Source organism: Bradysia coprophila, unplaced genomic scaffold (assembly GCF_014529535.1).
Source record: "Bradysia coprophila strain Holo2 unplaced genomic scaffold, BU_Bcop_v1 contig_138, whole genome shotgun sequence".
NCBI lineage: Eukaryota > Metazoa > Arthropoda > Insecta > Diptera > Sciaridae > Bradysia > Bradysia coprophila.
Genome location: NW_023503409.1, coordinates 8,834,641 through 8,850,814, shown reverse-complemented (window position 1 = coordinate 8,850,814; position 16,174 = coordinate 8,834,641). Strand labels below are relative to the sequence as shown.

The 16,174-nt window shown below is 33.4% G+C and overlaps 1 protein-coding gene and 1 long non-coding RNA gene across 2 annotated transcripts in view; one reads left to right on the top strand and one right to left on the bottom strand.

Moving 5' to 3' along the window:
• On the bottom strand, positions 1–4,942 carry LOC119073951. Its single transcript, XR_005087121.1, has 3 exons — positions 4,933–4,942; positions 601–605; positions 1–333 (listed from the first exon to the last, which is right to left on the bottom strand). It is a non-coding gene; the product is annotated as an uncharacterized LOC119073951 (long non-coding RNA).
• A 3,406-nt stretch (positions 4,943–8,348) lies between these two features.
• The window catches only part of LOC119073950 (DNA-binding protein SATB2), a 28,182-nt gene continuing 20,356 nt past the window's right edge, over positions 8,349–16,174 (top strand). Inside the window, exon 1 of the mRNA XM_037179836.1 lies at positions 8,349–9,201. Within this exon, the coding sequence (XP_037035731.1) occupies positions 9,127–9,201 (75 nt within the window). The 5' untranslated portion in view covers positions 8,349–9,126. The remainder of the gene's footprint in view (positions 9,202–16,174) is intronic.

Here is a 16,174-nt window from a genome sequence, read left to right as displayed (position 1 = left end):
AAACAATTTTGCATAAAACCAGGCCCGTAGCTAGAGGCAAATTCCAGGGTGGGCATTGCCCAAACAGTCTTTTCAAAATATTATTGCAGATAGTAAATTAATCTTTTATTCCTCGACAATACTAGGTATGTAAACACAAATTGTGCTGAAAACAAGGATATTAATTATTAACCGAAAGTTCCTATGTTTGCATGTAGATTGTGAACATCTGTAAACGTTTCCTTTATGACATACAAGACTTCCAGAATTGACGAAGGACGAATCACTTTTTGAAATGTTTTGAATAAGTTCATAGGATTTGTTTCATGTATTCCAAGAGCATGGGTCAAAAATCTTACATGTGTTCTCATAGCGAACACTTGGTGTTCTCTCATACAGATGGTATGTATAGTCATTAACACCAACAATTCAAAGTCGTAGCTACAACACACTTTTAAAAGTTGACGTGATTGTCTAAGTAGTCTGTATCATCGCCAAAGTTGACCATGACTCCCTCCCATTTACGCGATCTTACATAGATCTTACATGATCGTGTGGGATGTCATTGGAAAGGTAGTTTACAGAAAAGTTTTCAGTTTTTGATGACCTCTCGCTAGCCACACAAGCTTTGAAGAATTTTTTTGCAAGTGGTTTTGCTTTCTAGGGTCGAAGTCCTCTCTAAGTACATATAAAAAATTGCGAGCGAAGTGAGCGAAATTTTTTTAGAACGTAAACGAAGCTATAGTTGATAAGACTAGTCAATAATTATTTAAACTTATTTGGTTCTACACAATTCACGGGGCAATTAGACATGAGCATTTCCTTTCCACCTTTCTGACGCAGATCGACATTCTCAGTAAAAAATTTGTTCTATGGCATGCCTCAAAAATGTGTTGTCATCCGCTCAAAAGTTGATTGAAGCCGTTTGTAGTCGCGATGAAAAAAATTCTTAGGAGCGAGAAGCTAAAATCAAAAGCGTAAAACCAAGAGTATGGTTCCGCTATTTCGTAATTTCTAATGAGCGGCTGTCCGTTTCGATGTTTAAGCGAACTTGTAAAAAAATCGGTGCATTTTATGGGCATACCGTAGAACAATTCTTTTTCCATCATTCAAAAATAGCTTGTCTTGATGCCCTAACACAATTTAACTTATGCTTACATAAGGTAACATTCAAAACAATTCTAAATGTTCGATATATATTCTATGATAGAATTATGAGCGCCGCAGGCAGTTTTTTTCAAATATAAAACTTCAAAAATATTGAATATTTCAACTACTCTTGAATACATATGGATTTATGAACTAAATTCAGCGAGGGCATTGAAGATTCCAGGGTGGGCAATGCCCACCTTTGCCCGTTAGTAGCTACGGGCCTGCATAAAACAGCATTTTGGAACCTTTCCACTTCAAACCATTTTGAACTAAAATTTCATTTTCATTTAGTAGGCATCGGTTGTGGATGCCATTTCGGCTATATTTGATTGACTTCTTTGTTCCTGTCATTCTCAGTTTCAGTGCAAAAATTTTTATTTTGTTGTTTTAAACTATAAATTCAGTTGTGATTTTAGTGTTTTCTTAATTGTATCGATGGCACGTGTACCAAAAAATAGTTTTGCCTGTGTAGATTCTAAATTATATCGTGGTTTGTGTGAAGTGAAAACATAAACAAAATCATCGAAAAATTTACGACCAGCGCATGTAAATGATCGCGTATAGCATGAAAATCATCGAAAAACCTAACATGTAAGTCTTATTTACATTCTCATCGCAGACAATGTAAATACAACGTACAGGATGCCTACACATTAATAGTATATTACTTCCGAGGTTCCAAGTTGTTTATTTGATAAGTGAGGTGTTACAGCCCGACCCGAAGGGGAGGGCTGTATTCCCCACTTGTCAAATAACAAATCGGAATCTCGTAAGTACAATGCTTTACGTGATTAGGCAATGTAAATGAAAATGAAACATGCCGTAACACGTAAAATAATTGATCGATAGTGTCTTGCGTGTTGTGTGTGTGATCAAAATTTATTGTTGTGATTTCAATGTTACGCCAATGTAACGCACACATTCAAACTCGTGCAATCATGACTCATTTACTTGACGAAGTATGTAACATACTATTGTAGGACTACACATTTAGCATTTCAAAAAGTAAAATAATATTCCACCCAGCAATGTCAACAAGTTCATCGGTTAATTATTTGCATTCTAAAAATTCTCAAATCGACAATCTCAATCTCGAAACACCTGGTCACAAAAGCATTACAATCCCAAAATTAGGGATTTATTTACCATGAAAAGCTTACCTTATTCATCATGTATATTTACACACATTTACAAGTATGTTGTACCAACGCAATTCAAGCAAAAGTAATCATAGTCGTCAGCTGCTAAAAATGTAGTACCCTCTATTTTACAGCACCCTAACTCTATTTAGAGTACCGTCCATGCTTGAAGTGCGTTGGTTTTTTGTATATAAAAACAGAATAAATTTTTGAAATTTAAAAGACTGCAAGCACATCAGTCTATTACTTCATTTGATCAAATTAATCTTAACAGTTTAATCTAAAATCTTTTACTTCAATTGTTTAACATTTTTTCTTTATATAGCATAGGTCAAAGATCGTCATTTATTTATGTCGTTAATGACGTCAACAGATGAATAGCTGTTCTTGAGGGTAGTGAAGATATCAGTGAAAATTTGTAGAGTAAATATGTACCATATCGCCTCTACTCGAAATAGGAGGCATGCTGGCTGCAGAAATTGATCAAAAATACTAAAACTGCCGTTGTTCGTCATATTAGTGGAAAGCAATTTGTCTTTCTTCAAAATAAGTTGAGTCTGAATATAACCGACCACCGGCTGCCACACTATCAAAGTTGTTATGAAGAGAACAGAATCAGGTGAGTTTTTTTCTATTTTATTACGGTAAGAATTACTGTCTTTGTATACGAACCAAGATTCACGAGCTTTCCGATGTTTAAAATGGAAGGGTTAACAGAGTGTCGCAATAAGGTGGCCTGCGTCAGCCGTCGTAACCTTGCAGAATGTTTTAATAGAAGATAGTTTAGGTTTTTCAATCTTTTGGTGGACAGTACAAAATTCCGTGAAAGTTACAACCTTTTTATCCAGACGATCAAAAAACTCTGATTTATACCAAAAAGAGACAAAAAAAATAGCAACACATAGTAGCAGGTACTGATTCATTTATGGAATTTTTAGCGACAACTGAGCTGTGGGGTTTGGCTCTTGTTGTCTAACATAACGGATACAAATGTAAAGCAAATAAATTAAAATATTTTAATTCCATGATTTAGGAGATACTTTAAACAAAAGAACGAAGAATTTTTGCTGTTTCTAAAAGGTTAAAAATTACAGCTAATTTCCTGCAGCAGTGGAAACAATCAAATACGGGACAGTCACATCATTGTCTGAAGATGAAAAATACAATAAATCAGATATGATAAATGAAAACTCAATTATAACAAAGCATTAAAATCAGATTAACCAACAACTGTCTTCTATCACCTCTCTTCATCACGTCTATATAATGCTTGAAATGTTCACAGTGATAAACAAAAGAACCACATTCCTATGTATAACATTGAGTTGGAACTTTTTGCAAGCTTTAATAACAATCTGAAAGCAATACCGATGCGTACGCATGTTCTATCCCCGCTGCGCCACGAAGGGTGGTGAAAGTATGTAGCAACGCCTATCAATTCACAATCGTATCAATTTGCCACAAGTTTGTGAATTTTCCAGCGGATGAAGTAAATAACATTCCGGCATTGTGTATATATTGTGATGTTTGTGTGGTTCTATCTAGTCTGATGAACATCTTAGGAATTATTTTGGTAGACTAAGATGTTGTAAATAAATTTTCTTGTACATAGAAATAAATCATCCTTAAGGGAAGTACTGAGTTAGTTAGAGACTAATAAGTTGATAAATCCGCATACGACAATGTGAATCGCATAAATTTCTTTATGAAGTTGAAGCATGTATTCTTGGAACGGTTAGGGAAAATCACGTTATTTTAAGGATGATGCTTTGACTCCCTATGTCCCTACAGGCGCGGCTGCATAAAATAAAAATTAATGGAAACATATGGTACCATTCCTCCAATAGTTCAAACTCCATTTCTGATGTTTATTAGAAACTTCCTCTTTTTCTCAAAAAATGTTCGAATTCCAGAAGAATTTCATGAACAGTTTCCTTAAATAAAGTGCAGTGGAAACATTAATCCGCTGGAAGAGCTGCTGAGTCGGCAGCTAGACGAAAACACGACCTGGACAGCGAGATCGAGGAGAATAATTACATTTTTGTGGCCTTCGCTTTCGAAACGATGGGAACATGGTGCACAGAGGCCCCGTCGCTAGCAAATAAAATCGGCTCGAAATTGGTAGAATATAGTGGAGACCGTCGTGCAAAAGAATATTTTTCCAAAGAATATCTATGGCGATACAACGCGCGAACGCTGCCTGTGTAATGGGCTCTATACCATCGTCGACTATAGGTTGGACGAAATTTACTACTTGTAGTCGCGTCATTTTTCAAAAAAAAAAACTTTCTGGCTTGTCCAGCCGTAGTATGTAGAACAGTGTTCCTATATGACTCGGTGGCAGAGCCTAATTTTAGGGATTTTATTTCACAAAAATTTCCGAAAAAATTTCATAACAAGCCTGGTGGCAGCTTAATCGAGCCTTCTTAATTTTGAGATTCTTTGAAATCTTGAAAACATGTCGTTTCATGTGGGTCAGTGCCTTAGGAACAAAGTTAAAAGAAATATGAAATCAACATAGGAAAAGACATCATAACAATGGAAGGTGACTAAGACCATAACTCATTAAAATGTGATTACTTAAAATTCCTACATGATACGCAAGAAAGAGTAACGAGAAATCGTAATTACCCATTTCCGTGGTGTGGTACGATGTAAAAACATACTCATTTCTCATGTTAATGCGAACATTTAGGACCTTTGTCTAGTTGATTCGACGCAATATTTCTGCTGAAAATACACACCGAACAGTTATCAGTATAAATGTACCTATTTCCTTGCTCTGCGCGAAATTATCGATATATCGGTCCGATGTATACATGGCGGTTTAAGTTAATGCTACAAAAACCACTTAATTTTCTCTTATCTTGATGCGAGAAGCGGATAATTTTAAAGACGAAATCACATATAGTTTTTGTATCAATTAAAAATGAAAATTTCAACAAGAAATTAATAATCATTTTTACTTAACCTTGTTTTCTTTGAATCTTTTGATTAATGTGAAATGTGTGTTAACAAATTTTTATTTTTTAAATATCAAAAGAGCGCGAACGCTATATAAAATCACACAGCGCGCACTTTAAAACTAATCTAATCTAAGAAACAAAAGTTTAATCAGATAACACTTTTAGTTATTTTTCGTTTTGTTTTTTTTTTCTTTTTAATTACTTAATGCACTCATTAGAATTATACTTAGGATTTTTCATTTTTTTTTTCAAATGGACGCCTATCATTTGATATTAATATACTTGCGTCATTTATCAGCACTTGATTCAAAGCAAAAGCTTGTTATCCTGGTTGTAGTGTTTTGCCCGATTGTTGACACACCAATTGATCGAATTTACTATATTTTAATCGAGACGAATTCAAGTTTAAACGTTGACTTTTCAAGTTAAGCTGGTAATTGCAAAGTTGATAATGACATTGTTTCTAGAACACAAAGTTACAATAATTGGTTCGATAAATTGCCGACAAATATTTCCAAAGAATATTTATGGATCATCACAACAATGATGCATAGTGCAATTCCATAGAAATGATAAATTCATCAAACCACCACAATCTATCGAATCGAAGTGTCATTCAGATTAAAAACTTCTCAAATTCTTTACATTCCGCATCTAGACCATGTAGACCATGATATAAATAAGACTTCGTAAAAATAAGAGACGACTTCCAGTCTTAATATAGTGTTCAAATAATTGAAGTAAAAGATTTTGAGTCAAATACTATCCAATTGACATTGAACAAAGAACTTTGACAAAGAAGTAATAGATTTCACCGCAATGTGGCGATTACGCTTAAAATATTTGAAATAAAAATTGATGTTCTTATAATGCTGAAGCAAGTCTGAAGGATGACTTTATGAATATAATTAAACTGAGTATATTGATATATATCCAAAATTGCTTTCATCTCAATAGACCACGCTTTTTTTGGTTGTTTTAAGACCAGTTTTAAGCAGTTGATTATTTCTAATTACAAGTTACTTTCTATATCTTTTTAGTAAGAGATTTTCACCTGCATTTACTGTTGGAACCTCTACAGCATTTACCTGATTTGTCTTATTGATTCCATTATTGTGACAAGTGTAATTTTGAGCCTTGGTGCTCAATTTCAGTCTATATGCTAATTTTTAGCATATTCTTGTCAACATGTCACCTGATCTGGAACACAGGGCATATTTTAGAGAACTTTAATTCTGAAAAAGTTCTGAAAATTCCGAAAATTCAGAAAAAATTCAGAAAAAAAATCGGAATTTCTTCAGAATTTTTCGGAACTTTTTCAGAATTTTCGGAATTTTCAGAATTAAAGTTCTCTGAAATATGCCCTGCTGAAACACACACCAAATATTACAAGATTTTCGAACTGTACCTCTATAAATAATTTATCTTGGTATGTGGATCTTCCGTTTAAAATTATTTATATCTTTTGTCATTGATAAGACTGATTTTGAGCTAGTGTTGTATGGAAACAATCTAGCGTCATCTAGCGTGGCTTCATTTAACTATGAAATTTAACTAGGAACACTTGCTGAAAATCAGTGTGACCAACTGAGTTTTTTTGGCCTATGTTTCTCTCCTATATGTCGTATATATCTCTCATTCATATATGATTTGTACCAGTACCACTGTCACCATGACCTGATGAGATAAATGCTATTTTTGAACTACATATTAGTGCAAAACGTCGAAAGACGTATTTCAACTTTCTCTCAGTTCGAAACAGTGGTCGTATGTCTTACTATAAATCGTAGATGTCTTTTTGCTTCAGTTTTCATCGTTCAAATTGCCTTTATTCAATTCACTTCTCCGATCCTCTAAGGATTATTTCTGTAAGTATAGTTCACAATCTAGTTTAAAGGCCGATATGAAAGCCGTTACACATTCGTGTAATTCTTGCGGAATGTTTGTTTAAGTTGTGAGATCAGTAGGATTATGTTCTGGACTCGGACATCTTTCTAATTTCAATAAACTACCGCTGGGCTATTGTAGAGAGATAAGGTACGCTTTTCATGTTAATCAATTTCATTTTAGTTTTCATAATGTGTTTCGTTAATAGATTATTACTTCTTTTGACAAATTGTTTTCAGCGTAATCTTTTACTTCATTTGTTTTCATCATATATTTTGATATAAAAGAGCAACTTAGTCAAAGTGCATCGCTTATTTTTGTCGTTCGTTTCGATAACATATGAACTTAACTACATTGTCTATCAGGTTGTGCCCCAAGATTGTCTGGACATAAACAAAAAAATATCCCATTCCACTTTAATGAAATCTTTGTCTGGATGCTATCGTATAGTGTTTCATATCGAGACAAAATCTACGATCTGTTTGTGCTACATCTATTTTATCTGCCATTGGTTAGCATCAATTCTGCAAAGATACAACAAAATTGTACTTATGTATTTGCTAGTAAATTTTCCACAAATTGTACAACATTTATAAGAAGCTATAAACATGCATAAAGAACTCTCTGTAGCAAAGTACATATTTTCTCTTTTAAATATCCCATTTAATACGACAGACTCGCGTCATTAAATACTAAATACATTTAGTTTCGAAAAATAAGCTTTCATTTGATACCAAAGTTCTATATATTCCATTGCTATGTACTGCCGATGATGCCAAGCAAAATAATATGAAAATTCTTCTTCTATTTTTTACGTGTTATACGATGTATATAAAAGCATGTTATATTCCAGAAGAGCATACCAAAAAAAAACACGCACAGCATGTGATATTCCAGAACGACGAAGCAAACATACCTTCTTCTTGTATATAGAGAAAATATTTTCCCAAAATATACAAAAATAAAACGGATAAAATGCAAGAAAAGCTGCTACTTGGTTCGAAAAGATGTGCAATATAAGCTTCTTCAGTCCAATCAAATCAGTGGGCGGTACGAATCGTTTAGTGTTAATTCTATTAAACAAAAATAATCCAAAACCGAATGGAAAGTCGCTTGTAGTTTCGAACCCGAGTACAACAATAGACTTCTAACGGGTAAACGAGATGTATTTGAACGAAAATTTGTCGGTGGAGTTTAGTTTATTAAGACTAATTTCTCTCTTTGTTTGACTTACTATCAAATATGAATATTGTGCTGGGAAACGAACTAAAATCGAACGAAATATTTACGTTTTAATGTTAAAATGTAGGAGAAAAAAATGTTTGTTTCACACAAGGAAATTCCTTCAAGCATACAAACCACCACCGATTACACCAAGAAACTATATACGTATATAAATACAATGACGATTGCGCGCGCATTATCAACAAGTCAATTCAAATAAGGGGTGGGTGATATGAGCCCGAGGTGATCCCTAGTCCATAACACCCGATTATTCACGAATAAGCTACAGCCAAGCAGAACCGACCGAATAATTTTTTATTCGTTGGGCTGAATTTAACTTTGTGCGATATCAACCATACCAGCAGTGTGTCATGTTTAGTTCCGCGACAACAACCGGTGCGATTAGATGTGCTAACAGAATGATGTATATAATATTGTTGTAAGAGACGAGAAATGTGTTTACAAAATATGTTACGTTCGTTGAGTTGTTGCGAGTAAAAACAACGTCGTTCTGTGAATGGATTTAAAAAAAGGATTTTTGTTTGAATAAAGTAATTGGGAAGGATATTATTGATGTACCGAATTTGATGTGTTGGTCGTATGGATTGTAATGTCTTTGATAAAAAATAAATATTTTTTATTGCAAAATAACTTGACGGTTTAGAATCAATTGTTTTAAACTATTGCCGAATGAAATCCATTTGATTTATGTTGCCAATGCAATTTAAAATGATTCAAAATTAAACGATTGGAGAATGTAATATTCTTTTGTGACCTGTATGATTGGCATGGATTTTCAAAGTGCAATGGAAACGTTTGCTGAAGCTTGGGTAGCTGCTAATACTGGAACACAGGTAGATGAATTAATTTACAAAAACAATAAGCGAGACCAGTCCACTCAGTCCACTTAAACATTCAGTATAGCTCAACTAGTTTTGCTGTTTTCTTTTCTTTAAAATTCTAATCGTTGCTTGAGCAACTGTTTTCTTCAACCATAGTGTAATCACATTAATTTGTGTGGTGTGACGTATTTTTAATGAGTTTTATTTTTCGTCTCTAAATCAAATATTTTTATTCGATTTCCCAACTGAATTTCATTTCTCTGTGCTCTATTCAAATTTGGATTAAGATAAGCTTTCCGGAATTCCGAACGCTGTTAACAAAACGAAATTAATTTATTGACCACGGGCATGATATTTTTTACGATTTTATTTAGTCCGTACCTTAAATAATAAAAAATCCCATACATTTTCGGTCTTCCGATTCTACATGAAATATTTCTAAGACAAATAGTTTCGGTCGTCGTTGTTGGTAACCTGAAGAAGGTTGTCGATTTAGTCCATCTGAACTCAAAGTGATAGTAAAAGGAAGAACATTAAGAAACTTGGAAACTATTTCACTCAGTAAATCTTTAAATACTCCGATAGGGACTCTGGTTGACTAATACTACTATTTATACTATTTTCTCTTCATTTGAAATGGAGACAAATATTTTCCAGCTTCCGAACGGAACTTTAACTCAGTGCATTTGAATCGCTTCACGTAATGTTTTACGAACGGCAACTGATTTAATCATTGAATCTATTACTTCTTTTGTTTAAAGTATCACCTAAGTGTTTGATGCAAAGTCTGCTACTTCATTAGGTAGCTAGTGCCTCGGACTCACCTCTTCTTTTATCCTATTTTCGCATGAAGCCAAGTAAGTTTGGTTGTAGAAATAGTCATTCTTTAAAGAAACGACTTTTTGACTAATTGGAAAAGAATTGTCTTCCCTAACCTGCAACTAGAGTTCTAGCAGATTTCCACCTCTTATAAAATGCATGAAACCAGGACCTTTTTTGGGAATTTAAATTTAGAAAATTCCGTAAAAATTAGGAATTTTTGCGGATTTTTTTTTTGGATTGTTATCGAAATTTTTCAGAATTTAAATTCCCAAAAATTTTCCCGGCCATGGATTGTCCATTTGTCGTCCAATGTCTACAGAGAGGTCTTTTCATCATGTGCTTAGAATTTATGTTCCAATAAGAAACGAATTCTACAACGGAAAAAAGAAGCAAATTTAAACTGGCAACCGGAATGCAATCTCATCCGATAAATTTTACATTTTAATTTGCGCTGACGAGTTGATCGAATTACTTAATAACGCTTGCCAATCAGCTGAAAACTGAAACAACATCGATGAAGATAAATCCAATACCAACAATACGGGAAAATAAAATAAAATCCTTGTTGAACTGTTACACAGACTGTGTACAGACAGGCCGGGGGAATTAAAAAACGATTATTTCTATCCAGTTTCAGATAAATACATCACTCTGGTGTATATGCAATGCATACATAGACCAACTAAATCCATTCTCAATCCATTCAGTTTATATATATAAATGCGCACAGGCACCCAGATATTCACTTCTGTACCTCTGTTACATTTCAAATGTACACAAATCTATATAACATTACGATATCCGCAAAAACGATGAGATCTCAAATACTGTAATATAAATCATGCATCATAAGATAAAAGTTTATAATCCTGGATTAAATGAGAAAAAAAATCTGATTCACTTCGTACAGTACAGTATATATTGGTACTATATATATATATATATATATATATATATATAAGCAACACACGGCAAAGTAAAGCAAGATAGGTCCCTCTCTTTATAATAAAATAATACGCAAACACATACAAAAACCGAAATAATAAAATGTAAGAGGAAGCTTATTAAGATTTTCCATATAGTTGAATGATAGTGGTTGTGTATATGTTAAGACGCTCAAAGTAATGCATAAATTAATTATTTAAATCCGATTGGATTATTATAATTTATAATGATTATATTACGCTGAATGGCTCAAGGGATTAAAATATATTTTAATCTTGCGTCGTTTCCATATTTTATGTATACGTATTTTCAAGACATTCTTCAATAACAAAAATAAGTTTTTTTTTTCGATTCCCATTTCATTTTGGCCCAAAAAAAGAGCTAAATGCGTTGCTTAATTTCTACTAAATGGTAATCATTTCTTAGTTCTTTAAGCGACATTATAAAACAACTTTTTTTTTATTGGCGATGTGTTTTTGTCAAATAAAATGAATGATAATACGCGACGAACAAGCGTTGAAACAGTTTACGGTCGATTTTGTCTTGTGCATAGTCGCTTGTTTGTATACCCAAATCTTACGGTATAAGATTATCGTGCGGGTGATATAAAGATCTGAGGTGTATAAATGCAAAATCTTTTTATGGCCGTCGAAGAAGATATGTTTTATCATAAAATAAAAATATAACTCCTAATCCACCTTTGTTTATTCTTTTATTTATGTAATCTCGTTTTCGTTTTATAGCTTAAGCTGATGAATTCTTTTTTTTTTCGTTTTATTATTTATTCCCGAGGTAATTAGCCGTTGTTAGTTGATCGTTGTTTACTTGCTGATTGACACATAACAGATAAATGTCATTGAGACCATAGCTGCCTTTTGTATAATATTTGGTAGCCTTTACCGAAAGATTCGGAACGGGGAACATCCAATATTCTGACGACCAATCGAATATATTTGACCTACCAACGGGAAACGAGTTCAATTCAGCGTGGCTTTTACCTTTTATTTCGGTTCTCTGTCATTTCACCGAATATCAACATTTTTCAGTTAATCTTCCAAAATCGAACATATCGTAAAATTGCTATCGTACGTTCAAAACCAAGAGATTAACCTTATTCATGGGTAATATAACAGTCATGATATAATCCCAGATTGAAAATTACGTACGGTTTTCGAGAACACACATACACTTACCAGCCCGGTTTTTGATACAAAATATAAATTCGTCTGAACAATGTGGCAGGACTTAAATACATTTATTTTACGGCTAAATCTATATATTCGGATTAAATTGCGTAAATCCTATCGAAAGATTAAAATAAATTTTCATGTGATTCACCGATTCTTGATCGAATGGATTAGTATAGACTACAGCGAAAAATACAACGGAACGAAATACATGGCGCTCTGCATGGAATTAGATGTTTTTAAATATTCGTCTCGAATGACCTTATCAAGTGTAGCTCAAATTTACAAATCTGTAATTTGTTATAGCAGAGACAGAATTTTAAAGTTGATTTTTTGTAACAGCGAGTTATGGTTGTAATTCACAAAATAGACTGACCTTTAACCATGTAATTAAATGAATTCGTTTTTCTACGATATGAGTCGCATATCATCTTTAAAACTACAATCGGTAATACGGCAAGAATATCAACATTGTATCGAATCTAGTACTTCTATACGTATTTTGGAGATATTGATGCAAAGTCTTTCTCTTCATATCGTTTTACAACTTTACATTCTACTTTAAGCTCACAACGTACAGTGTGGAAGCAGGAAATATCTATTTACAAAACAAGGGGAAGTGATTTTTTTTCATTAAGTGTGCAGTGTTTTAACCCGAGTCCGAGTCGAAGATAAGGGCGACATTCATACTCGGCAAAAAACACTTATCCCGAAGTTGGCGAAAGGTGATTTATACTCTTTAGCGGAGCGAAAGTAGCTATTTCCGTCCGAGGCATGAACATGTTCTTTACCAACAGCCCCTACCATCCAACCCTTAACTTTCCACAAAACACCCAAGACTGAAATCGTCGGAGCACTTTCTATTACTCATACAATTAATCGCATTTGATTGTTATGATGCATATAGAGCGGATGAAACGAAACTGCATTAATCTCAAATCCGATAAAATTATTTGCATCTCCACCTCATCCATATTCTGATGCAGTAATTACGCACTTTCCAACAAATGAAGTCAGTGAAACGTTTGATTATGGATAAACGTTGCAAAAAAAGATTGAAAATGGGTTGCAGCTAGCCTCCCGTTCGTATATGCTCATATTTTCCCGTCAACGAAGAACAAAAATTGAAATTCATTTTTCATCCAGATAAAGGCCTCTGTTATGCGTCATTCATCGAACCAACTAAACGTCGCTATAATTTAACAATATATTCAACAGATTTAAATAAAAGATATGGGAATTATGACCATACTTATCAAACAATAAAAATCATATTATAAAATCATATCGTTTTCTGGGTGACATTTACTTGAACACATAAAAATTTTTGCGTCACAGAAAATGGAGCCAATGCTTTAATCTACATTCTTACAGGTCAAATGATGTTAAGTAGAATCACGCACACTTGTAATTGAATATTGTATGTAGCTTTGCTTGCTCATAATATTTAAATCGTAATAATTCTTGATACATCTTCTTATAGCATTGAAGTGTGATATGTGTGTCAATCAATAAGAATTAAAATCAATCCGATAAGATTGAGCAAATGCTAAGATTCAAATTCCTCGTCCATTGATGCGAGTGTTTTGATTTGTTTTATTGATTCAATTGGATATCATTGAAGTCACTTTAAAATTTGCCTTCTCCGGTTTTCTTTAAATTTATTTATTTTATGAACAGCAATGTGAAATGCAATTATTTCTATACCTTCAAATGCCCGAATTACCGCATATGAAAACACCTGTTGTAAAAATGGAATCGAAATGTGGTGTTCCATTCTCAACAGTTGACGGTTTCAGTTTTTTTTAGCCAACGATATACCAAACACACATAAGAAAATAATTTTTTGGTCAGATACTCACCCTCTCAATTAAATTTCACGATGAAAAAAAAATTTAAATTTGATTGCCAAACCATGCATGTCTAAACGATCGAAATATGTTGTCCCCAACCATATCCTTAATGGCATGTACTTTATAAAACAATATATCCGAACAAAAGGTAACTTCCGCCTTGAATTAGTTCGTCTAACATAGTTAATAATGGTTTTATGGCATTATTTACCCCTTCTATTGTTCGGAATCATTGATGTATGTCGTCGAAATGCATTAATTTTTTTCAGTTTAACGAATATACAGCCGTTTTTATAAAAGGATTAGATTAAGGTGCACATTTCAATATACACGACGTATGTGTTGTGTAAGTGTTATGTATGTGCACACATGTGCCCTAGTAGGATTATGCGTTCCATTTTAACCCAACGAAAATGTAGGAACGGTGTAAGAACGGCCTTCGAACAGTAGTTCGTTGTTGATTCTGATATACTGTCTTCGAGATCTCTAAGTGCATTTCTTCTTAAGGATTATTCGTAAATGGATTCATTTTCTTTAAGCACACATTTAAAATCCTACTTCGTACCTTTGCAAAGAATCTTATCGATGAGTAACGGACGATTATTATATGATGCATAATGCTAATCTCGACTAAACGGCTGGTCATCTGTTGTTTAATTAAATACGACAACTAAATTAAAATATGAGCTCTGGCTGATCTCGTAAATCTTGTAAATAGTAAAACGTATGTTAGAACCAATGAAGTAAAAGTTTGTGAATCAAAAACTTGGTTATGGAAATGATTCTCGGCCACCGTCTCAATTTCTTTAGAAGTCACAGTTGATAAACAATTTTAAGCTACTGAGTCACAGTATTAGTGAATAAATGTGTACAAAATTGAGGTCGGTCAGACCAATACGCGAGAAGTAAAATTTCCATCATTTTCCCAGTTGATTCGCGAGGTATTTTTCTCAAAAAATGTGAGGTAAGGTTTCGCCGCCTTGACGCTAAACGCTAACATTTTTGGGTGAAGTATATTTCATTGACATGTTACATGCGTCGAAAACTGTACTTTTCATGTTTTAAGCACTTCTTTCAACGCCCTCAGCATGTAAAATCCATTACATAACTCGGGATAAAAATGTAAAGTCTCGTTTTCGTGTGTTTATTGACCTCGGCTTCGCCTCGGATCAACAAAATTCACACGAAAACTCTACTTTTCATCTTTTTATCCCTAGTCATGTAAAATACTAATAATTTAATACTTCATTTGTTGCCAGTGATTCGGTAAATTTGTGTTTTTACGGAACGTATTGAAAATCATGCATTGCATTGACGTTGTCTATCTATCAATTTTAAGTGTCAACTTCAGTTGCTACCATAAAATACATTCGTTTGACTTCTCAGTAATCTATGAATTGCGTTTTAGAGAATTCATAGTCTCCTTATCGCCGACCGGAAAATGTGTAAACCGAAAAAAGTCTTTGCAGTTGCAGAGCATAATACAATTATGAATTAAAATTTAACCATCTGATGTGCCTACAAACCGATATGCAACTACGGACAGGATTTTTTCACAGGTTCACTGTAACAAATTCAACATTTCGCAAATGACCATCGTATCGTGATATATCTTCGTTTGTTTGATACATTAGTATCGCCTAATATTTTGGGCAAAATCTTTTACTTCGTTTGTTAAAGCATCCGTTTTATGATTCAACACGGCAAGCAGCGAGAATTTGTTAGTATCGCTATTAAATCAAACAAATAGCCAAACGAATTTAACTTACAAAAACACAATCTCATCACCACCTACACATAAATGACTATATGAATGCCCTTTTTCGAAAATGCAGGTGAAAATCCGCACGTTACAATAACTGTACGTTGTACATATACTTGTCAGGATTCATCATTTCATCAGATAAATTTTGCTCTTTCAATAAAATTCCACAATTCATTCGTCAGCATTTCACTACTATTCAACATAGGGTTGACACGTTAAATACAACATCCAGATAATTATAATATCAAATCAAAAGCATTACAAACATCATCCAAACTTATGTTAACATTTAATGTATCATAAAGAATGTTCTTCGCTATCATTTTATACCGGAACTGGATATTCAAAGATACCAAAATAATATATTTTCTGAAGAATACTACATCACCACCATGTACTACATTTTATCTCTT